A 22426-nucleotide genomic window follows, 5' to 3' on the forward strand; every position below is an offset into this window, starting at 1 on the left:
CTGCCTGGTTCTTTCCTTGCCTAGCAAGTGCTCCAAAAGTTTGATAGACGTGTCACATTAATATTCCTAATAAAATGATACAACGTGTAAGTCTAGAAAACAGAAATTTTACATACTGTTAAGTGGTCCCGGGAATGAAATCTTGGTCGATAAATTTGGAGAAATCTTGAAATAAATAGAAATATTATATGGTATTCATAAATTGAGGCAAACGATATTATAGGACAGAGAAATGGCTTGTATGTTCCCATTCACTGGATTCTAGAGTTTCACCCGGGCTAAGAGTTCGCGAGCTGCACAATCATGGTAATCTTTTAAACATCCCTTCTGATCAATTACTAAGACATAAATCGACGGCGAGCGTTGGTATAACTCATTTAAGCCCACCTGGAATACGCGGAGCAGCATCCAGGAAATTCCATTGGCCTATCCGGAGCGCTTCAATCCTCCCTCACTCCGGCATCCACTCATCACCCTCCTCCGCAGCTACGAAGAGAATGGTTTTAGAGAGCTCCACTCAAGCTTGAGAGTAGGAAGGCTGCCAGGAATAGAAGAAAACAATATAGGCAAAACGGCGAAATGGAGGAATACAGGGAATGAAGAGCTGGAAAATGCGTGTGCGGGAAGTGGCGGAGAGCGAGCAAGTGTTAGGGGAGACTATGACGCCCGCCCGAGACAGGGAGTGGAAGTGAGGGAGAATGGTTAGGACGAGAGAGGGGGGGGGGGGTCAAGAATGAAAGAAGAGAAAAACTCTTCCACTCTAGATGACCTGGCCGATGAGAGGGTTTGAATGGTGAAATGAGTAAAGGAGGACGGGGGGATAAGTTTGTAGAGGTGGAGGTCAGTTCATGCTGACCTATCCGATGGCTTCGCACGTGGGAGGGAAATAAGCGGAGGGGTGGGAGTGATTTCCATGAGCGCGGGTGCATTCGACCATGGCAAATGCAGCGATCGAGCGTGGTTCAATCCGAGTCACAAGTTAAGGCTGCCCTTGCAAATGGAGTTAGTTGGGGCTGCTGTGCTTATATTTGACACTAGGCTTCTGGAGAACGGTGGTGGGAACCATTTCATTAAGTCTCCTTGCTGCGGACGATGGTGGGGGGTGGCCCGTGCCGAGAGTAGTTCCTTCGAAGCGAGCACAGGTACCTATACAGACACAGGTGAGAATGTAGGAAGGATTTCTGTCTTCTTTTCGAAGGTAGTCTACGCGAAGGTGGAAAAGGTTCCCTTTGCTTTGGTCGCTCAAACAAAGGCAGTTTCGAATTCGAATAAGGCTTTCTTCTACGCTCAGTAGGAAGTACGTACAAGCGATCATGGCAAATGAGTGCGAAGACTTAGAGCGACTCTCGGTACGGGCCTAAAATCTTACCATATATTTATTACTGCATTGTTTCAATAATTTTAATGAAGAAAATATTTATGAGCTTTTATCAAAAAATAATGACGTTGGCCCACTGTTTATGTACGAAAATATCGCTCAGAATTGTTTAAGAACTTGTAAACCTTTCAAAAGAGTTAAGAAACCTTTGTTTCATTAAATTAAAAAATATCATTCTAGGTAGCGTACTTGTGTAACTAGCCCCATCGCTTCGCGGAAGGAGAGATCATGTCGATTAAATTGGAGAGATTAAGTGCAGAAGAAATAGATGCAAGATGTAATTATTCCCACCAACGATAAGGGATCTGAATAAAATATTTGCCGGACCGCTGTAGAGAGAAGAGGTGTTTTGGGTCAAGGGTAGTCTGGTGTATAATCACCCACCGCCACACACCCTAGTGATGGCTCGCAGGGTATTAAATTAAACTAAAAGTAAAATTTAATCTAATAAAAAAAATAATTGAAATCTGCTGTAGATGATTCCTGTGAAAAGCGCTTCCATCAAACTTGTGCTTTTTTATTTTTCTTTGGAGAAAGGTACAAATTCGATACAATGATGATTGCGCCGGGGAAAAGAGAGCCAAATTCATGTTCAGCCTTAAATAATTTTTAAATGGCTAAATTTTGGGTGCAATCGAGCAGATGGGAACAAGCTCGCTTACTCGGGGGCAAGAGCGAAAACTGGCCTTTCCTCTCCCCCGCTCTCCCTTTCCCTCTCTGTCCCATTTCAGCATTGCCCCCCTGGAGTAAACATCACCTTTCGCGCTATCCCAATTGGACTGGACGACCTTAAGGCGCAAGTAGACAATCGAGTGTTTTTGGTCAAGTTATCGCGAGCAGACAACTCTTGGCTTTGTTTGTCGGTGACCTCTCGCTGCAATTTTACTTTTTGTTGAGAAGTTTCCTGAGCCTCCCCTTTCGCTTTCTCGCAAATCGAACAGCGGGAATATTTAGTCCATAATACCATGAGTAAGTAGCCCCTCTCTTATAGGTGGAAGGTGTGAATTGTCTCATCCCCTCCGCTGTAAATTACTCTATAATTATCACTCCAGTAATCCCCACTACCCTTACATCTCACCTTGCATAGACCTGAAACATCTTCGTATGTATATATCGTTTTCCCATCTCTGCCTTTATATTCTCTAATTTTCCAGTCCTCAACATTGTCCTAACGTTCCAAGTTCATATTCTAACTGATTCGGTCGTCTTCTGTGTTACTGCTGTCCGTTTTGCTTTCATAGGGTTTCGTGAGTTGACGACTGCCGAAGCCTCGTTTTTCCCGCCGCCAGGCACAACACACGGCCGATTGGGCCGTGTCCCGTAGTTGCCAGGACTAATTTTCTCTATACTATCCGTCATGAAAACCATGGGATTAGTAACTGAGGTGGTTTCCCATTAACCTTCCTCAATAGTGTTCTTTTTGTGACACCATGACTCAACCTCCCTAACTGGCTGCATAACTGGGGCCAGATGTCTAAGCAACTGTGCTGGCAGGAGCAATGATAAAAGCGGGAGTCACTGTTTCGGCGGTCTGGGTTTCTATCTTGAATTCGTCCGATAAATTTTGCCTCTTTGAAAAAGTAAACTTGAGCATTTCCATCACGTTCGCGAATAAATTATTATCACTACAAGAATAGCTTAATGGTCGCTGACGCCATCCATTATTTCAAATTTTGTGGTTATCTCGGGTATAGACGTCGCAAATATATCAAGTATGCTCAGATCCCTTGTTGCTGGTTTTACTACTTGTTCTAAAGGGTGCTTTGCGAATAAATAGGCAATTGTTGAATCTCGTTTCTTTTGCAATTTTTCTAGGCAGTGCGAGTCCCAATTAACTGACGGTAGGCTAATATAACCAGCGATTATAAATACACAGTTGCTATGTTTGTTGCCGGGTGTGGATATGTGGACATTTGTTCGTCGAGCTTTTGTAAAAAATCTATTATGGAATCTGGTAAACTGTAAAATGAGCACACGAATAGGCATCTGCCGTTTAAGTCCATAACGTTGCACCAAACTCTTTCTACGTCATTGCCATCGCATTCATTTCCTCGACTGCCAAGATGTGAATTTACTGAGATTAATATTGTTCCTCAATGTCAATTAGGCCTGTCCTTCCCGAAGAACGTGAAACCATTTAGAAAAACCTCACTTTGCTTGTTGTTTTCTTCCGTGGGTCAGCTCTCCGTTCCAACGACTAGGTTTGACTGTACTTTCCAAGGACGTGCGGGGCTCGTGTGCCCCCCTCGTCCTCACCCTCCGTCCCATACGGACAATCTCAGACTCCACAAACGGGTCATAATCCTCGGGCCAACCCCCTGGGAGTGGGGGCGAGGGGTTGGCCGGGGGTACTGTTCCACTGACTCGGAGAAGAGGGAATGGGGTTGGGTCGTCGTGGTTTGTTGGTTGTCGCCTTGATGGATTTAGCAACAGTGGTATCGAAAAATCAAATGGAATTAATTCACGGCAGCGAAAATTACTGTTCCCTTCGTCACTATAGAACTCAAAATTAACCCTAGAATCTACATCAACATAAATACCCCGCAATCCACCAACGGTATGTGGCAGGGGTTGCAAGCATTTGGTTTAAAAGGGTAAGAGGGAATAGGGAATCACCTTTGCACGTCACGCTGACAGTTAACGGAAACATCGCTATTGAAAAATAAAGTGCCTCGAAGACGTTCGTTTGTTGCATTACCCTTTTTTCTCATGATGGTCGCCGAAAGGATGAATTTGGATAATTGAGGAAAAATCCTCCGGAATAGCGATTCCCCGACGATGGAACGAGAATAAGGGTGTCACTCAGCGTCGTCTTTAAGTTTAGGTCGACATACATTCCGAACACAATCTAAAGGTCTTCGCGTGATGCCCTGGACATCGCACTTAAAACCTCTCCGGACGGAAATATCAAACGGGGTACGATATTTTCCCAATTCTTTTTCGTAATTTTCTCCAATTTGTTAACTACGATTTTAATTTTGTTAATCGGGTTGCATTTTCGTCGATTTTAAATTTTCTTTTCAATTCTTAACGCTTGCCTAATTCATTTTCTTTCCGTCACCTAAGAGAGTGTGCCAATTGTAAACCAATACCAGTCGTTATATCCCAGTAATTGCAAGAAAAAAATGTTTCAAGTACTTTCTGATTTTTGTTGAGAAAGGATGACTCTGGTGACGATAGTCGGCCCTGGATCGTAAACTAGGCAATGAGCATGAGGTAAGGATTGCCTGCAGATAGAGGAAGTTGTGATTAGTGTTTATGTCAAAATGCTAGAAAAAATATGTTCTAGTTTAGGAGATATTGTTAACTACTTTCTGATTTTTAGTCACCATCACCTACCAAACCAACCTTGGGTTGATTACTGGTTCAAGGTTTATAGTGGGTTGCGGTAGTCCAGGGGTAGAGCGTTGGACTACTGTTCGGAGGGCCCGGATTCGATTCCCGGGCAAGCCTCTCTCAGCATCTGCAGCTCCACCCAAGCTATGTGATTTTTCGTCTTCCAGATCTTCCTGGGAAACCATAACCAGAACAGGGAAAGGCACTGGCCCCCCTACCCTGATGTGTGAATTTCACACACCATCAGGCCTAGTATTGGGTGAACTCGACCATCACTTACAAAACCGACCTTCGGGTTGATTACTGTGTTTTGTTAGGCACCTCATAGTTTAAGGTTCCACTGTAAAATAATAATTTGTTCCTGGATCTTTCTTGTAAAACAAAACACTTGTTTGTCATGCCAAAAAAATAAATTATGTACAAGGTTTATCCAAAGAAAATTAAATATACATTGTTTGAGATAGTTTACCATCATCATCTTTTCTTCTATTGTAGAACGAACCAACCTGGAATGTGAATTCGATTTTTTAAAATAATAATCAAAATAATTGGTTTATTACATAAGATACATGCTCAATTATTTTTTATTTGAAAGCTGTCTAGAAATGGATATAATTTTTTTCCAACACTTCAAAATTTTCTGCAAATGGAACTCAGCATTATCACTAAATAAATTTTTAGCACAGAGAGCTATTGGCTTATTAGGGTGATGCTTCATATGAATGGTATGATGGAACTGCTTTCCGTGCTATCCCATGACCTCCACAACATATTTAACATGTTCTTCTGGACTTTACACTTCTTGAAGGTGCATGCAGTTTCAGAATAGTAAACAAGGGAGCATTTCATTTTCAAATTGCCACTTGCATTGGTGCAAAAGGGCAGCGTTAGACAGCCTTTCATTGGCTTGTGACCTGGCAATGCATTCTTCTCTGCTGCTACATGTACATATATCGGTCGCTTATTTAAAAATAATTAAAATACTTACCTCAGGATCTATGAGCTTCTTCAAGTTACCAATGGAGTTCACTCCTGACTTTGAGTTGGGGCTCACTGCTTCACCGTGCCTCACAACACTGTACATGCCCGCTCTTCTATTTAACTTCTTGAACCACCCATGACTTCCCTCAAATACTACTTCTTCAGCCATTGATGATCCTCTGGCCTTCTTCACAAGGTCGGCAAAAATCACTTTTGACTTCTCACACAAATGATATTCTCGTTAATAGTTTCGCATTACAATTACTTTCCATTTATCCATACAAAAAACAATCTTTGAGAAACATAACTGCTGTGTTGATTTTAAGTATTGCTAATTTCGAATTTTAAAAAATACATCATTGTAGTTTCAGTTTTAAATTTCCGTCAGGACCTTAACGACCAGAAACACTGCAAATCAATAGCAGTTTCATTCTTCCCATCAGTGTGATATCATGAGTTGTTGTCTTATGACCTTTCTTTCGTATTCAAATGATAGTTTTTGTGCAGTTGTAGATATGGTACAAATGGAGACACCATTTCTCTTCATGAATCCGTTACACCATGAGGTCCAAGTAAAATCAGCTATAGACATACCATTTGGTCATTATCTCCCTCCAACTAAAAATCAATTTTCTTAAAACAGCAATCCTGTTTTTCCTGTGATTTATTATCCAGTTTCCTAACTTATTCCTCAAGATTTGGCCATTTAGCAGCACATGAATGTAATTTTTTTTACTTGTATCTAAATTTACAAAATCCATCTTTATGCGCCCTCTATTACCATATCAGCCGCCTTGTTTCCATATTTTGAAGCATAATTCAAGACTTCAAGTTGATACGCAATACTGTGTGAAAATCTTCTCTCTTTATATCCCATGATGTTATTCTAATTTTAACGTTTTATGCAACATGTATTTTATTGGGAGGGATACAATATGTTAACAGAAGGACGACTAGTCAATCAGCTACCCTACCAACTACTTACCAACTGCGTATTATGTTTCGTAGCAGGACCACATGTATAATGCAAATAAACATACTACTGTATACTTTTATGATTTATATGGTAATTTTTTAAGGAAGTAGTTCCAATGTAATATTAAAACTCTTGTTGCTTACTGACTCAACACAGTGACCTTGTACAAATTTGTCAAAAAAGGCAACAATTTTCTATACCTTATGCAGGAAAAAGTCAGTATCAATATAGTATAATAAAAATGTTAGTATTTTTGTTGTGAATCCACTTGCGCTTAGGTTAATTTTATGTTTTTATATCCCCAGCCCATAATATGCAGGCTGATTGTAAATCACATTTTGGTGTAAAATAAGTGCAACGGCAGGAAATACAATACTTAAAAGTTCTTCCTGAACATCTATCTAGCTCCCTTACGCTCTTTCCACATAGAGGACTTTGTGTTTGTGTATCGGGATTTCTAGCAACTTGGGAAACTAAGGGAATTCAAGTATTTTTGGTAAAAATAAGAAAATTTATTTTGGGGTAGAGTGATATTCTAGCATATTTTCATACTCTTCTAACTCACCCCTTGGTTGGTTGAATTCAGGGCAGTGCTCACTACAGTACTGCATGAGACACACAGCACAGACTGCTGTGGCTGGTGAGTCTAGTTGAGTTGTGGAGTGGCAAGGATATTTGCAAATTTTTCCTTGACTAGTTGGCTTGTCACTTCAGGTCACACTTCCTTCAGTTGTTGAGGCTGGTATATACTATTCATCCTTAGACAGGACAACTACAGTATTTCTGGCTCTCATTTGCTTCTTTCTAATCAGTGTATGTCATGGGGTAACGAAATGTTAATAGTGACACAATTTGCATTTCCCTTAGATCTTTTACTCAAAACTTGACCACATTTGTGTACCCTGGAAAAATTTGAAAATTTGACTGTAAATGCTCAGGGAAAACAAAATTTATACTCACTAGATACTCTGGTTTTAACATTCTGCAGGCTGCAATGAAGTTTTTGAGGGTTCTCCAACAGGCCAAGCTGTCAGCTTCTGACCTTCTGGTCATCTTTTTAACCTTCCTGCCATCTCCACTGCTTGGGCTCAGGTCACATCTGATTGTCTATTGCTCACATTTTATCTCCTTCACCTTTGCTGTTGTCTGTATGCCGTCTTTATATTCTGGAGCACAGGCTTCCACACTTGGATGAGGGCGTTTCCTGTATTTTATTTGAAGTGTTTTCCCCTCCGGATGGATTTCTTTCACCTCCTTCATCAGGAGGTTCCAGTAGCCATTTGCTCTGCTAATAATTTTTGTGATACCGATGGTCCTGGTGGAGCTGTGCTCTGCAATGGCTGATTTTTCAGGGTAGTTCAGTCTGATGCATTTCTTATGCACTTTAATTATCATTTCTATGTTCCTCTGAATTACTTCTCTGCACTCACATGATATCTGGTAAACTACTGGAGTCCCAAATGGCTCTACACCTGGACAATGTGATTTCTTAGTTTCTTCAGTGGCTGGTAGATCGTCTCTATTTTGTATTTACTCAATATCCTTGAGATTTTTCCTTCAATGGTGGAGATGTATAGAAGATAAACTCAGGAATCAGTTCTTCCTTCTCCTCAAAGGTCCTTTCTGGGAACAGAGGCTTCTTTAGGGATCTCTTGTAGGAGATTTTGGCCTTTTCTGTCATCCATAAAATAAAGACAGCAAGAAGAAGGAGAAAGTGAATAACAGACAATCAGGAGTGGCCTGAGCCCAACCAGAGGATCTATAATGATGGCAAAAATTATAACCCAGCATCAAAGCCCTGAGGATGATGACGTAGCAGTTCATAGAAATGACCACATCTGACATCCTGACCAAGCAGAAAACACACAAAGACTTCACTGTAATCATCCCCCGGGAAAACCCCCAATCTTACATTCCGAATGTTTGTGGTTTTCTTCTTAATGGTTTCATACAAACGGACTGAATATAGTACCCACAGGTAAAAACTTTGGCAGTGGTTCATAAATTATATTATCCAGAAATATAAGAATACTTGCAATATGTTACTTAAGTTTTCCTTGGTATTAATACGGCATAAACCACCCGCACAAATGGAAATTGGTTAAGTTTGACCTATTTATTAGAATGAAAATGATTTGCCTACCAAATATTTCTAATTTTTATATCCTACATAAAAGAAGTTTTAATTTCACACGACTATCCTGGTATCTCCAAAAAATAAGAACATTTCTGAAATAAAAAACAATCAAAATCATTGATGTTAGTGGCCACCCAATTATACGAACCCAATTGCTGCAACAATTTCAGAGCGTAAAAATCATTCGCCTTGACTGGGACTCGAACCCAGATCCCTCAATATCCGGTCGAGTGCTTTAGCCACTTAAGCTACCGAGGCGTCCTCTTAAACTCTGAAATTTTGGGGCTTTTAAAGGAACTAGATGTTATGACGAAATACCGTACATACAATGTCACATGTATTCGTAGTCGTGCGCGAGGCGCCACTGTCCACGAGGTTAAAGCCAACTTTAAACACGTATGGTGTTTTCCCTTTGACAAATACATGTGACATATACATGTGACGAATATATGTGACGAATACATGTGACATTGTATGTACGGTATTTCGTCATAACATCTAGTTCCTTTAAAAGCCCCAAAATTTCAGAGTTTAAGAGGACGCCTCGGTAGCTTAAGTGGCTAAAGCACTCGACCGGATATTGAGGGATCTGGGTTCGAGTCCCAGTCAAGGCGAATGATTTTTACGCTCTGAAATTGTTGCATTGAAATGCACATTAGCGGATGACTCCGTTAAAAGTTACTGTTGCGGCATCTCCCGCAGTTTCTTTGGAATTTGTCAAAGGGAAAACACCATACGTGTTTAAAGTTGGCTTTAACCTCGTGGACAGTGGCGCCTCGCGCACGACTACGAATACATGTGACATTGTATGTACGGTATTTCGTCATAACATCTAGTTCCTTTAAAAGCCCCAAAATTTCAGAGTTTAAGAGGACGCCTCGGTAGCTTAAGTGGCTAAAGCACTCGACCGGATATTGAGGGATCTGGGTTCGAGTCCCAGTCAAGGCGAATGATTTTTACGCTCTGAAATTGTTGCATTGAAATGCACATTAGCGGATGACTCCGTTAAAAGTTACTGTTGCGGCATCTCCCGCAGTTTCTTTGGAATTTGAACCCAATTGCTATCCAGAAAAAAGAATTGGACATCAACTTAGGAGAAAGGCAAATACTTCATTGGAATAATTTATTTAGGATGGTGAAATATATTAGTTTATTCTTTAAACTAAACAATGTAGTGAACAAATAATGGCATCGTAAGAAATAAAACAATTTTTATTGTGATTACCTTGTCTTTCTCAACAATGTAAATACAATTAATGAAAACAATTATTATGCCAGGAATGGCTGAGCAAGAGTATGAGCGTTAAACGCATTCTGTAGTTTCTTAAGTTAAATGCCAAATCATATTTTTAACTGGGATCATTTCATTTTGAACGGAAAAAATTATACAAGAGTCACAAAATAATTAAATTTCACAGAAAAATATTCGATGCTTTCAGATTACCAATATTTTCCAGAATATGACCTCCACTTCAAAGATACATGCATAAAACTCCTTTTTCTCCCAAAAATACAACACTAAAAATTATAAATAAGAATGATTTTTACCTCAGAAATGCACAATTTGCATTACATTCATATTATATAATGTCAAATAAAATAAGATTAAATAAACTCATATTCAAATAAAACTTAAATATACTATGCATAAAATCATCAGTCATGCATGCATTGGTGTTTATTATTATTATTTTTCAGTAAATGTAAAAAGAAGACTCAAAATAAACTAATATTCAAGGTATTAAAATACTGTATTAGGCATTATTTCTAGCCATAACCTCTGATAGAAATTTGACAACACTTTTTCTCGATTCAGCAATATCAAAAGCATCAGCATATATGTGATATATATCATATATCAAATATATTTGGACAATATTAAAATCAGTCCATACACCACAGACAAAGCTTAATGGAATGTACAATTTTTAGTAACTCACATACCATACAAGCCATACGGAAATCCTTGTCCACACATTGTACATACTCAATTGAAAGCAATGTGAAATCGTATGGGCCCAGTAGAACTCTCTGCTGAGGATCTAGCACAACCGTTATATCTGTGAAAATACATTCTTAATATAAAAGGTCTGATGAATGTTTTTTTGGAGTAATCACATTGCAAATAATTCTAATCAAATTGGGTCTGAATTACAAAATACTTTAAAAAACTACTTGATGCTAATGATGGAAATACTCGCGTGCATAAAGAATGCAAATAAATAACATTAGCCCTAAACCAAGCACTTAACTTTCCTTGCATCTTCGTTTTTTAAAACATAACAACCATAAATGTAAGGAAAAATATAAATTTTTTAACAACTTTTTAAAACTTTCAACTGATACGGGACTTGCACATTCACACCATCACAAGGTGAAATTTCATTGCTTGTGTAACAATCATTAACAGCCTATGAATAATTGATGAACAAAGAAGTCAGCACCTCATTTATTTCTGTTTGCGTGGGGTTGGGCTATCAGGTGGAGTGACAGGCACAGAGTCAGATCGAACAGAAAAAGACTTCCTCTGGTGCATGGCTCCTCCTGTCTTGAACGCCGGCCTCTTGATTGGTCTGGGTGAGACCCCAGCGGTGGCCGCACTCGACGAAGTGTCTGCATTTCCCCCAGATGATGTACTTCCACTGCCCCCACCACCAAACCATACTCTGATGCCATCAGAACCTAAAGATAAAAAAAGGGTGTGTTTCAAATGATGCATCCATGTGCAAAATTTAATCCATAGCCAACAGCACAAAAAGGATTCAAAAACATTCTTTCAATGTCACAAAGCATCCACTAGCATACAACAATTAATTATCTACTAATTATCAACAATTTAAATCATCTTAATTACATCATTTTACAACTGGTAGGACATTTCTGATCTCAGCAATGAATGAAACAAAAAATCACTTATAATAATACCTTGATGATTAAACTATGGCTACTTTAATGCTTTGAAGTGAATGATTCAATCAAAAAAACTAGAGCAACACAAAATCCAGCTTAAAATAAGGAAAAAAATTAGAAATGAGGTAATTTTTAGTGCACACAAAAATAGTTCAACATATATGCACTCGAGCATGAAAATTCGGTCCCTTTCTTTTTCCGAGTCAACTTCAGGTATTGGTAAGCCCATAAAAAACAAATAATACCCTGAAAAAAACAACTGCAATAGTCAAAGGCCAGAGTAATTATTTAGCATACATATAGTGTTCCTGGTAAATAATTGGTAGCAGAATAAAGTTTAATAAAATTGTTGTGAAAGGCATATTATATCCTGTGCATTTTGATTTTATTTGAATTACTAACGTAAACAGATTGTTTAGGAGGAGGATCTAAATAAAAGACTCTCTTATACTGTTCCAGGATACAATTAACAAGAAAAGAAATAAAGAATGACGACAATAGACGAAACCATAAAAAGAGTTGAACATTCTTACATTTTAGCATTGACAGGTAGGTTGACTTAATTTTTAATTGACAATCAGCATTCAGTCTCCAAAGACTATCACCAGTTATTATTAAAGCTCACAATTCACTTTCTAATACAATAGAACCATGAAATTTGGGAGAGAGGATATCAAGGGTGACAAGGATCTTTTTCATATATCTATTTAGCACCACATAAATATAACCATACCACTGTGATTTTCAATATCAATTAGCATTTGTCAACCATTAATCGGCCCCAAATTTAAAAAAACCATGGTTTTTCAAAATTCTGACAAAATATTAATAGCAGAAAATTTAATGGTAGGTAAGTAATTTTTTCCTATACTCAAACAACTTTCAACAAACAATTCTCATTGTAGGTTAAATTAACACAGGACTACCATTTTATTTTCATTGAGATTCCCAATATCTTTTTTATATTTTTGATCTGCAAACACATATTGGCATTTTTCATTTATTGCAAGTTTTATGATACCTTTCAACATGATGACCTAAACTACAATTTCTAAAATATGTGTGAAAAGCATTTTCATTTTTGAAACTACCCTTGGAGTGATATACCTGTAGATGGCATCTTTTGGACCACTGAATACACATTATTAGGGTTTAAGTAAAACAAATTCCTGTAGGTCCTAGTCAAAAACATAGTCTCTCATGAAAAATTCAGATTCCGAGGAAATATTCAGGTCATTTGAAAGGCATGTCCTGAAATTCAAATACATCATGAATTTTGCTACTAGCATTAATGGAGTAATATAGAAAAATACTCATGATTAATTAATAATATTAACAATAACATTTATCTGATTGATGGATTCCAATAATATGACAGTAAGTAATGATAGACAGAATGTCATACTAACATAGTTATATCTACACTGTGTTCTAGATCATTGATTTCTTCTTACTGACCTATGTATGTATTAGTGCTACCATACCTCCCTCGATAGTAATCGGAATATGGTTTTAAGATGCAAAGGTCCTAAGCTTAAACCCAATAAAACCTACTGAAACTGAGCTCCTAAGTGGCACCAGGACTGGACAAAATGGAAATTATTCATCACTAATGTGTAGCATTTTACCTACGATAATTTATGCTCTCTCTCATTAGAAGGTCATCTATTATTCCCAGGAATCTCACTACTTTATTTTTCTTGTGGCCGAGTACACCCCAAGTAAATAACCCTTTTTAGTCATGTTGCTTTTAAACTGGAGCATTTTCAAAGTAATTTGTCATCTGAAATCATTTGGTATTCTCTCACTACACTCCAACTATCACTGTTCTTTGTGGTAATTGTATTTGCAGACATACATTTCCTCTTGAAATGACATGAAATTATTGATTTTGTAATTCCACACACTTTATGAAGACAATAATTTTATTTCAATATGTTATGCAAATTCCATAAAGCTACACCGGAGACAACAAATTTTAGACTTTCCCTCTGTTGGAAACTCTTTGAATATTCAATAAAAGTTGCACTATCTTTGTACATTTTACACATTTGTAAGCTCTTTTGTTGGAAAAATAACATTTAGGCTTATGCTACCACAAATGATGTTGGTCCTGGTTTATTGCATCTTTTGCGCTGGCTATTTCCAATAATGCTATCAAATTTCTTACGTCACCACTCAGTGATCTGTACATGGTTACAACTATATTATAAGTTAAATAGCTGCATATGCAATACCTTTTTCATTTATGCATATAATTAAAAGTCTATTGAGTGATAAAAATACTATCACCCACATATGTACAAACATGTACATCACCACTTATAACATGATAAAAAATAATTGATGTGCAATAAGATTCACCATGTGCCATCAGCTATTGGAACATATCCATCAGCTCCCCACCTCCTTTCCTTCATATTCCCATTCCTTTCCATGCTTATCTTACATTGCCTCAACATATAAATAAATCATATGGAGTAATAGACAACCCTGTTTTACTTCACCTGTCATTCCTTGTTCCTCAACCACACTCCCATACCTAATTCGTCCCAATTGGGCCACCACTAAAAGTCTTGAATTCCATTCCTCCACAATACCAAATGTCTTCCACCAGGAAAGTAACCAATTAGTTCTTTCGTTACATAATATCATAGACTGACATTTCACCTGTAGTTTACTTTTACAACAACATAAGTTTATTTATTGTAAATAAAAATTATAAGCAAAGGTATCAATCATGCTACAACTTGCAGGTAACACATAGCAATTTTTCTATTTATTAACATGCAAAGATTTAAGCTGAATGCATGATCCAACAAATTCCATGCACAGAATCACCAACACTTTCGCAACTTCCGCAACTTATAGGTACAGATTTTTGACAATGGTCTATTTGTGATGATCTGGCCAATAATATCACACCAGTGGGGAAATAAGTACAAGAGAGAGTGAAAGTTTGAGGGGCACATGCAAGCTATACGTGATGCATAGTGTCTGATATTGGTCCGGGAGAGTGCTATAATAGAATGCCGCCCTTCAAAGGGGAGCACATGACATAGGCACACGTAATCTGAAGCAAATCAATTTGTCTACTTGGGTGGAGGGGAAGAAATGAGCCTCCCTCTACTCTCCCAATATACTCTTCCTCCTTATGGTTTGCTACTCATTTGCTTGCCTCCATCCTTGAGTGAGAAGCATCGGGGAGAATCACCTGTTGTATATGAGATGGGCTAGAGCCACTTCCTCGGCATCATACTGAGTGTAGACCAGGTTACCACTAATGAACCTCATACTTTGGAGATGGGATTTCTTACGACTTGAAAAATCAGACAGGATTTTGGGAGGAAAGAGCAATCATTTTACATTCAGGCTGATAGAGAGAATCATTGATTAAATGACAGCAAATAGGTGGGATTTGCTGCACAGAGCTCATTGTGATCCCTTGAAGCCTCACCGCGGACAGAGCGAAGTCCCCCGAAGCGCAGGTGGTGGTGGTGGTCCAAGAGGGCAGCGGCAAGGGTGGATGGGGGGGGTGAAGGAGAGGGCGGGGAGTGGGGCAGGAGGGAGGAGTTGGAGGCCACGACCCCGAGGGGTCCTGGTTCGGGGCTGTGGCCATGCCCAGCCACACCTACCACACAGTTCGGGTTGGCCGTGTTAGTAGGTAATGGTGGACAAGGGAACATTTCAAAGCAAAAACAAAATTGAAGTGCGAGAAATGACAAAATTTGAAGTAACAAAAGAGAAAACACAAAGCCCAAAGTGATCAGGAGATGAGGATTGTTTTAGAGGTTCAAGAGGGTGAAAGAAAAAGAGAAAAAACAGTAGTAAGTGAATATGAAAACAGCAGATAATTGTTAGTTGCACAAGAAAAAATACTTTTGCAAATTAACTTGCACATCAACTTTTAATTAGTTAGTTCACAATAAGCAGAATGTATTAGGAGTGACAAATGCAAACGTATCCACTGACTTTTCATTGAGGTTACCCATAACTCAATGCCCACACATTTAGGTTTTCATAGTCAAGCCATTTCAATATGGACATATCCATTTCATACACACTTCTTTCATCGGGAATTTTTTACTCCTAGCACCCCTTAAATAATTTAATAATTAACTGGTAATCTTACTTGAAGTTCTGTGAAATCTAACTTTCTGACAATAAAGAATTTGACAACACTTCCCCCTTCATGAATTTCTAAATTAGTATATAATCTGAATGATGCAAGGGGTACCCCATTTCATATACTGGGCATTTAAAAAAGATTCAGTGACTAGTCCTTTAGGTCATTTGGAAGACAAAAAAATAAGAATGGATCATATTAGAATACAGCATACAAATATTTCTACAGTAAACTCTGGCTAATACAGACTGCATGGAGCCAAAGGTCCGGGTTAAGTAAACTCTGGATTAACAAGGGATTTCATACCTGTGACCACTGTATACTATTATTGGTTTGTAATAAATAAACGAGAGTATAGCTTCACAATATTGTGCTAGTTTTCTTTTGTAAATTGAACTAGTGTTGACACAATGCTTGCTCAACTCTGCTCTAAGGCATGCTTTAATTATTCCATCTGAATCTTATGTGTATAATTCAATCATCCTACTTAAATATTTAAGAATTTTAGAGCTGATGGTTTTTGATGAGACAATGCAGAATGTTTTTTTGCAATTGAATCCTGCTAGCTTTCATTGATGGTAACATGATTCCACATACAAATGAAGTAACCAAATCAACAAATGTTGACAAATGAATAGTGCTATGAGTTTTTTTTCATCCTTGTGACCATTACTGTAGAAATTATTATTGATTTCATGATACAATGAGTTAAAATAATACATATCATAGAACTGAAATTGTGTTAAGGTTATTCGTTGATGAATTTTTAGTGCTGGATTATAATTTTATCCAAATATGAATGCTAGGCACTGATGTCACTTCCCAGCAATGACTATCATACCCAAAGTAAGTAAAAAATTACAAAACAAATTAATGATATAAAATGGTAAAAGAATCGATGTAAAGGGAAAGTAACAGCCATGACTTGAAAAAATTAATTCTTTTGAAACACACTTGGAAAAGCAAGAAATAATGAGCTCTACGGCCTCTCAATTAAAGAAGAAAGGGGAAGAAAACTCCAATGGCCGTAAGAATTAGTTGCCAATCTCTCGTCAGACCAATTGTTGTGTTGGTGTGACGGGAATCACGTCAGGGACCAACCACAACCTCTCGACCAGAATACCCTCTGTGGTGGTTTACGGGAAATTAATCCGCGTCAGGGACCAACACACAGCCACACGCACACTATCCTGACTGAAATCCTTCACGAGGCTGTGAGACCCTGTTAAAGAATTTCAGATGGAGATGGAATCCTTCACGAGGCTGTAGAGTAGACCCCGTTAAAGATTCCAGGATATTCTCAAGCACACACTCTGTGACTGGCACAGAGTGTGTGCTTGAGAATATCCTGGAATCTTTAACGGGGTCTACTCTACAGCCTCGTGAAGGATTCCATCTCCATCTGAAATTCTTTAACAGGGTCTCACAGCCTCGTGAAGGATTTCAGTCAGGATAGTGTGCGTGTGGCTGTGTGTTGGTCCCTGACGCGGATTAATTTCCCGTAAACCACCACAGAGGGTATTCTGGTCGAGAGGTTGTGGTTGGTCCCTGACGTGATTCCCGTCACACCAACACAACAATTGGTTTGACGAGAGATTGGCAACTAATTCTTACGGCCATTGGAGTTTTCTTCCCCTTTCTTCTTTACACTTGGAAAAGATTTAATTACTGTATTATCATTACATACATTTGTAATTCATAGGTTCCATCTAAACCATATGATGTATTAGGTTGCAGAGATGTATGGGAAGAAGATGTAAATACCCAATCAGCATTAAACATGAAGGACTTTTCCATTATATATTATAAATAATTTCCACTATTATTTTTAACTATTACAGAAGTATGAAAAATACTTCCTGAAGTTTGTTGCATCAGGTGTGTAACTTTATAAAATTGATTCAATGAAATACATCACTAGGTAATCCGTCCAAATTTTTTTATTTATGACAGCTAACCTGGGTTATCTTCAATAAAAATTTGTGTGGAATAACCAAGTGTTGTCTTTCAATTGAAAAAAACTGTTTTATAACCAGTGTGACTTTTCATACTTAGAAAAAAATGTAATGCTGTCCCGAAGTCAAATACGTGCATACTTAACAATAGTCAAATATCTTAAAGATTGTCAATATCTAGATATATGAATTTGAAGTAATGAACAATTTTTGGGTTCCAAGTTCTTTTGATATGTAAGGGGACCATATTTCATTCATAAGTATTTTGAATCATCTACACCATATAGTAAGAAAATCCGTACAACTCGGGTTGGGGACTGCCTGTACATGGTTTTGAATAACGAACCGCATATGTGTGATTACATTACAATGAGATAAAAGGATTCCACTCCATCCAAAAATTCCTAAAATATGAGCACACTAAGCAATATCTTATCTTTGTGAAATGCCCAGCATATTTACTATCATGATTACTTGAAATGCACGGTTTACTCTGGGTGACAGGGTACACATTTCCTGATGGGGAAAGACCTCTATTTAATTCCCACAATTCTACTTCATTGATTATTTCACATAAATGGGTTACCTGATGATCTGGCAGCTCCATGGCCAAATGGAGATGACCCCATCACTGGTGCATATACCTGAGCTATAAAATCCTCAAATGTGGAGGATTCTTTGTGATTCTGTACAACTACCTCCAATGCTTTGGCTCTTTCTTCATAGCTGAAAACAAGGAGATAGAAAAGGTTGAAATCTTGAATAAAGCATCTTTCACTGCTTCATTTCCATCAATTATCTATCACAAAACAATGATGTTCAAGAGGAGGGAGACACTTCTGCACAAGAATACTCAAAACTAATACGCCTTGATTAGCTGGCAATGAAAATTCTAATCATGAATTATGACCAATCACCAACAACAGCATATGCAATAGCCATGTTTCATTATAAGGATATTTACGCTAGAGCAATTTTCAATATTCTATTAATGAATCTGAACAATATCTTTAAGGAACAATTGGCACTTATGTCAGTTGATTCAAGAAATTTAAATAATGGAAAAAGTGTAAAAATCTCAAACTTAATAGCAAAAGCATGAAGCGAAACACTCACTAATTCTGATAGAAAGGCAGCATGCTTCTCTTGGCTCGAGAGGCACTTAGTGCTGTAGCCCTCACCAAACCAGGAAGGACCTTGTGGTCCACAATTGCTTCATTGAATAAAGGCCCAAAGTGAGGAACCTGAAAAGTAGGTTTGACTTCTGATGACAAGTTGATTTTATTTTTAAAGCAAAAAAATAATGGGAGACATGAAATGAAAACATTTTTGTCAACTTCTATAAGATGTATGGTACTTGGAACTTGTGGCTTTAAAAAGCCTGCTTATGGCTTCTCCCAAGATTTCTCAGAGGTTGAGAGACCAGGGATTGCAAAAGGCCAAAACTTGGAGACTTGGCTCGGACCCACAAAATCTGGATCAACAGTTCAGTGAATTTCTAATCAGAATTGCCCATTATGAGTTTCAATCTTTGATATTTCAAGATCTATTGGTGCACTAGTTCCTAATCCTAGATATTTAATAACTTTGCTTGGTTCAATATATATTTCTTATTAATTTTGAAATTAAATTCAAAGGTAACTTCAACAAAATGGATGATTAATTGTTAGGGAATGTCAAAGAAATGAATAGTAAGACTCATACAAACCTCTTTCTTTTGTGATACATGGATACGAAAGAGACCATTTGAAAGTGGATAAATGACAATAAGTACATCACAGAATTCAGTAGGTAATATGCCCCTCCGATAATCCCTTACATGTTCTGACCACACGATATGGATTTCATCATTGCCCAAATGACGCATCTGAAATGAAAAGAAAATATGTTACCAAACCTTTTATAATATTTATAACACAAGAGAAAGCACCAAAAATTGCTACTAATGCTTAGTGTAAAAAAAAAGAGATCAAGGTCACCTAAGACAGTGGATCAAAAATCAATTCCTTAAGCTAATGCAATCATAGATGCATACTCCCAATTGAAAATGTCCTTCATGCAGCAGTCTTGAGTTTATGTATCAAGCAACTATAGGAATCAGTGTTACGTAAAATAAAGATATTTAACTGGGTAAAATTTGTCATATTTTTCAGTTGCATTCACAGTAAAACCTCTCACTGCGCATGCAACTAGCAATGCTCAAAAGGAGAATGGAAGAGGAAGGAAAAGATGAGTACTTTAGATGATATAAAGAGATGTAGACATTATGTAAAGCCAAAGAATGAAATGAGAGTTGGGCAAATCTCATTTAAGCTTTGAGAGTTGTTTAGAAATATTGTGTTTTTTAGCACACAGCAACATAATGTTAAAGTTGTCAATACCATTATGAACCAATTAAAAGAGTACTCATCCATCAAAAAAATATTAAAATAAACGTTAAATAATACAGGGTCTGTCCCAAAAATAAGTAGTATTTTTCCATTGTCTTATTCTACTCAAAAGGCATTATCCAAAAAGAGTTTTTGCCTCTGTATGACAGACAGTGAACATTAAGTTTCAAGTCCTTGAAAGTCTGCAGAAAAGAGTTCAACTCGTCAGGATGGAGATCTTTGCCAACCAGAGGCTGCACCATGACAAAGCACCATCCCACACCACCTTGCAATGTCCAAGTACCTGGCCAAGCACAACGTGGCAACGCTACCCTAGCTGCCCTACCTGTGGACTTCTTTTTGTTACCAAGAATAAAAAGGAGCTTGAAAAGCAACCATTTTGGAATGAATAATGTCAAAGAGGCCATGACAAAGTGCCTGACCAAGATTCCCATTGATACCTTCTAGATAGCATACCCCAACTGGCATCGGTGTGTCAATACATAAGGGTGCTATTTTGAAGAATTTCAGTAATTTGTACTTTGATCTGGAAAATATTTTTTCTCATTTATTCTACTTATTTTTGGGATGGACCCAGATATATGATGGTAAATAAATTTAGGGTATCCAGGATTACAACACAATAAAAAGACGATGATGCAGCACCCGATGATGTGAGCTCACCTTTTGGAGCATAGACTCCTGGCTTGATGAAGGCATTCGTGTGGCAACATGGAACATGGCTTCTAAAAATGAAGTAGCATAATAGGGGGCAGTCTCTCCAGTGCTCCTATTGCGTTGTAAACCTCCTAAGAATCCAGTGTGGCTCTCCAACTCCACCTATGTAGAATTTTGGCCATTAAAACATGAGAAAATGAATGGGAAATCACCCCCAAGGTTTTATTCCAACCTATGGAGATCAAGAAATGATATTTTGTTCATATAGAGAGAATAATTATTTATTATTATGGGGGATTAGTCTCAGAGTCAAAATAATACGTCTTAGAGAGCCCTGTAAACAGAACAACCAAACCAGAGCAATTATGAAGAAATCATTCATGAAATGCATAATTATCCATAACCACATTGAAATAATATTTTAAAGCTATACCTAGAGTAATGGTTTAATTTTTAACTAAATTAAGTGGATATTAATCATTATAAAAAGTATAAATCAGTACTAAAACCAGTATAAAAATATCATTAATAAAGTATAAAGTTTTTAAAGTGACACAGCTATTTAAAAAAAAACTAGGTCTCCATAAACAATAATTTAATCTGGTTACCTCCCAAGCCAAGCCAGCAATAAATTCTTCATATCCCTGGCTTCCACTTGTATTGGAGAGTATCGAATTCTTGTCTTCTTGGCCATCAGCTACATAAATAACAGCAATCTTGTGAGTCTCACGACATCGCTGAAAAAAGGGGAAAATATAATTTTATGCATATTTTCCAAGGTTCATTTTACTACGACAGACCTTATACCAGTCCGAATATCATCCAACCTGCATTTTTTCATTAATTATTTTTTTTAGTGTGAGGTTGTTGTGCATGACAAATTTGCTCCAAGAGGTCAGAGGATCAACAAAGAATGTAACGTTGAAGTTCTGAAAAGATTGCATGATGCCGTGAGAAGAAAACGACCGTGTCTCTAGCCAAGTGGTGACTGGCTTCTTCACCATGATAACGCACCAGTACATTTATCGAACCTTGTGCAGCAATTTTTGGCAAAACATAAGATTGCACAGCTTTGCCAGCCTCCATACAGCTTTGAAATAGCTCCCTGCAACTTTTGGATACTCCCAAATTGAAATGGCAAAAAGGAAAGCGGTTTGACGACATCGAGACGATTCAGAGTAATGCGACGCACAAGCTGAAGGCCATTCAAAAATCTGCGTTCGAGGACTGCTTTAAGATGTGGAAGCACTGCTGGGAGCGTGTGGTTCAATCAAATGGGGACTACTTCAAAGGATGCCACGGCCTGGATAACAAAGATTAGCACAAATGCCGAGATATGAATGCAGGTCAGATAGTTTTCAGACACACGTCGTATTTGTAAGTAAGTGCCATTTCATTATATTTAAACATTGTTGGGTCAGAACAAAACTGTTTGCATGCAGTAACATCTATTGATTGTTTCTGAAGCCACTGAAGTTATTGTTTTGATTCAATAGTCATTTCACTGTTGATGAATGTAGATATCAATGTCCATGAAAATTGTTGCTCCAGCCATCTGCAAAGTGCATGCTAGGATTTGA

The 22426-nt window shown here is 37.8% G+C and overlaps 1 protein-coding gene across 1 annotated transcript in view; it reads right to left on the reverse strand.

The window, feature by feature from the left end:
* Positions 1-9985: 9985 nt before the first annotated feature.
* The window catches only part of LOC139699070 (probable Rho GTPase-activating protein CG5521), a 75840-nt gene continuing 63399 nt past the window's right edge, over positions 9986-22426 (reverse strand). Inside the window, exons 34-40 of the mRNA XM_071598071.1 lie at positions 21455-21583; positions 20853-21008; positions 19508-19666; positions 18916-19043; positions 18386-18525; positions 15176-15349; positions 9986-11490 (exon numbers count right to left, since the gene is read on the reverse strand). Coding sequence (XP_071454172.1) covers positions 11258-11490; positions 15176-15349; positions 18386-18525; positions 18916-19043; positions 19508-19666; positions 20853-21008; positions 21455-21583 — 1119 coding nt within the window. The 3' untranslated portion in view covers positions 9986-11257. The remainder of the gene's footprint in view (positions 11491-15175; positions 15350-18385; positions 18526-18915; positions 19044-19507; positions 19667-20852; positions 21009-21454; positions 21584-22426) is intronic.

Source organism: Hetaerina americana, unplaced genomic scaffold, assembly GCF_022747635.1.
Source record: "Hetaerina americana unplaced genomic scaffold, ioHetAmer1.1.p SCAF_9, whole genome shotgun sequence".
In the NCBI taxonomy this organism is placed as follows: Eukaryota; Metazoa; Arthropoda; class Insecta; order Odonata; family Calopterygidae; genus Hetaerina; species Hetaerina americana.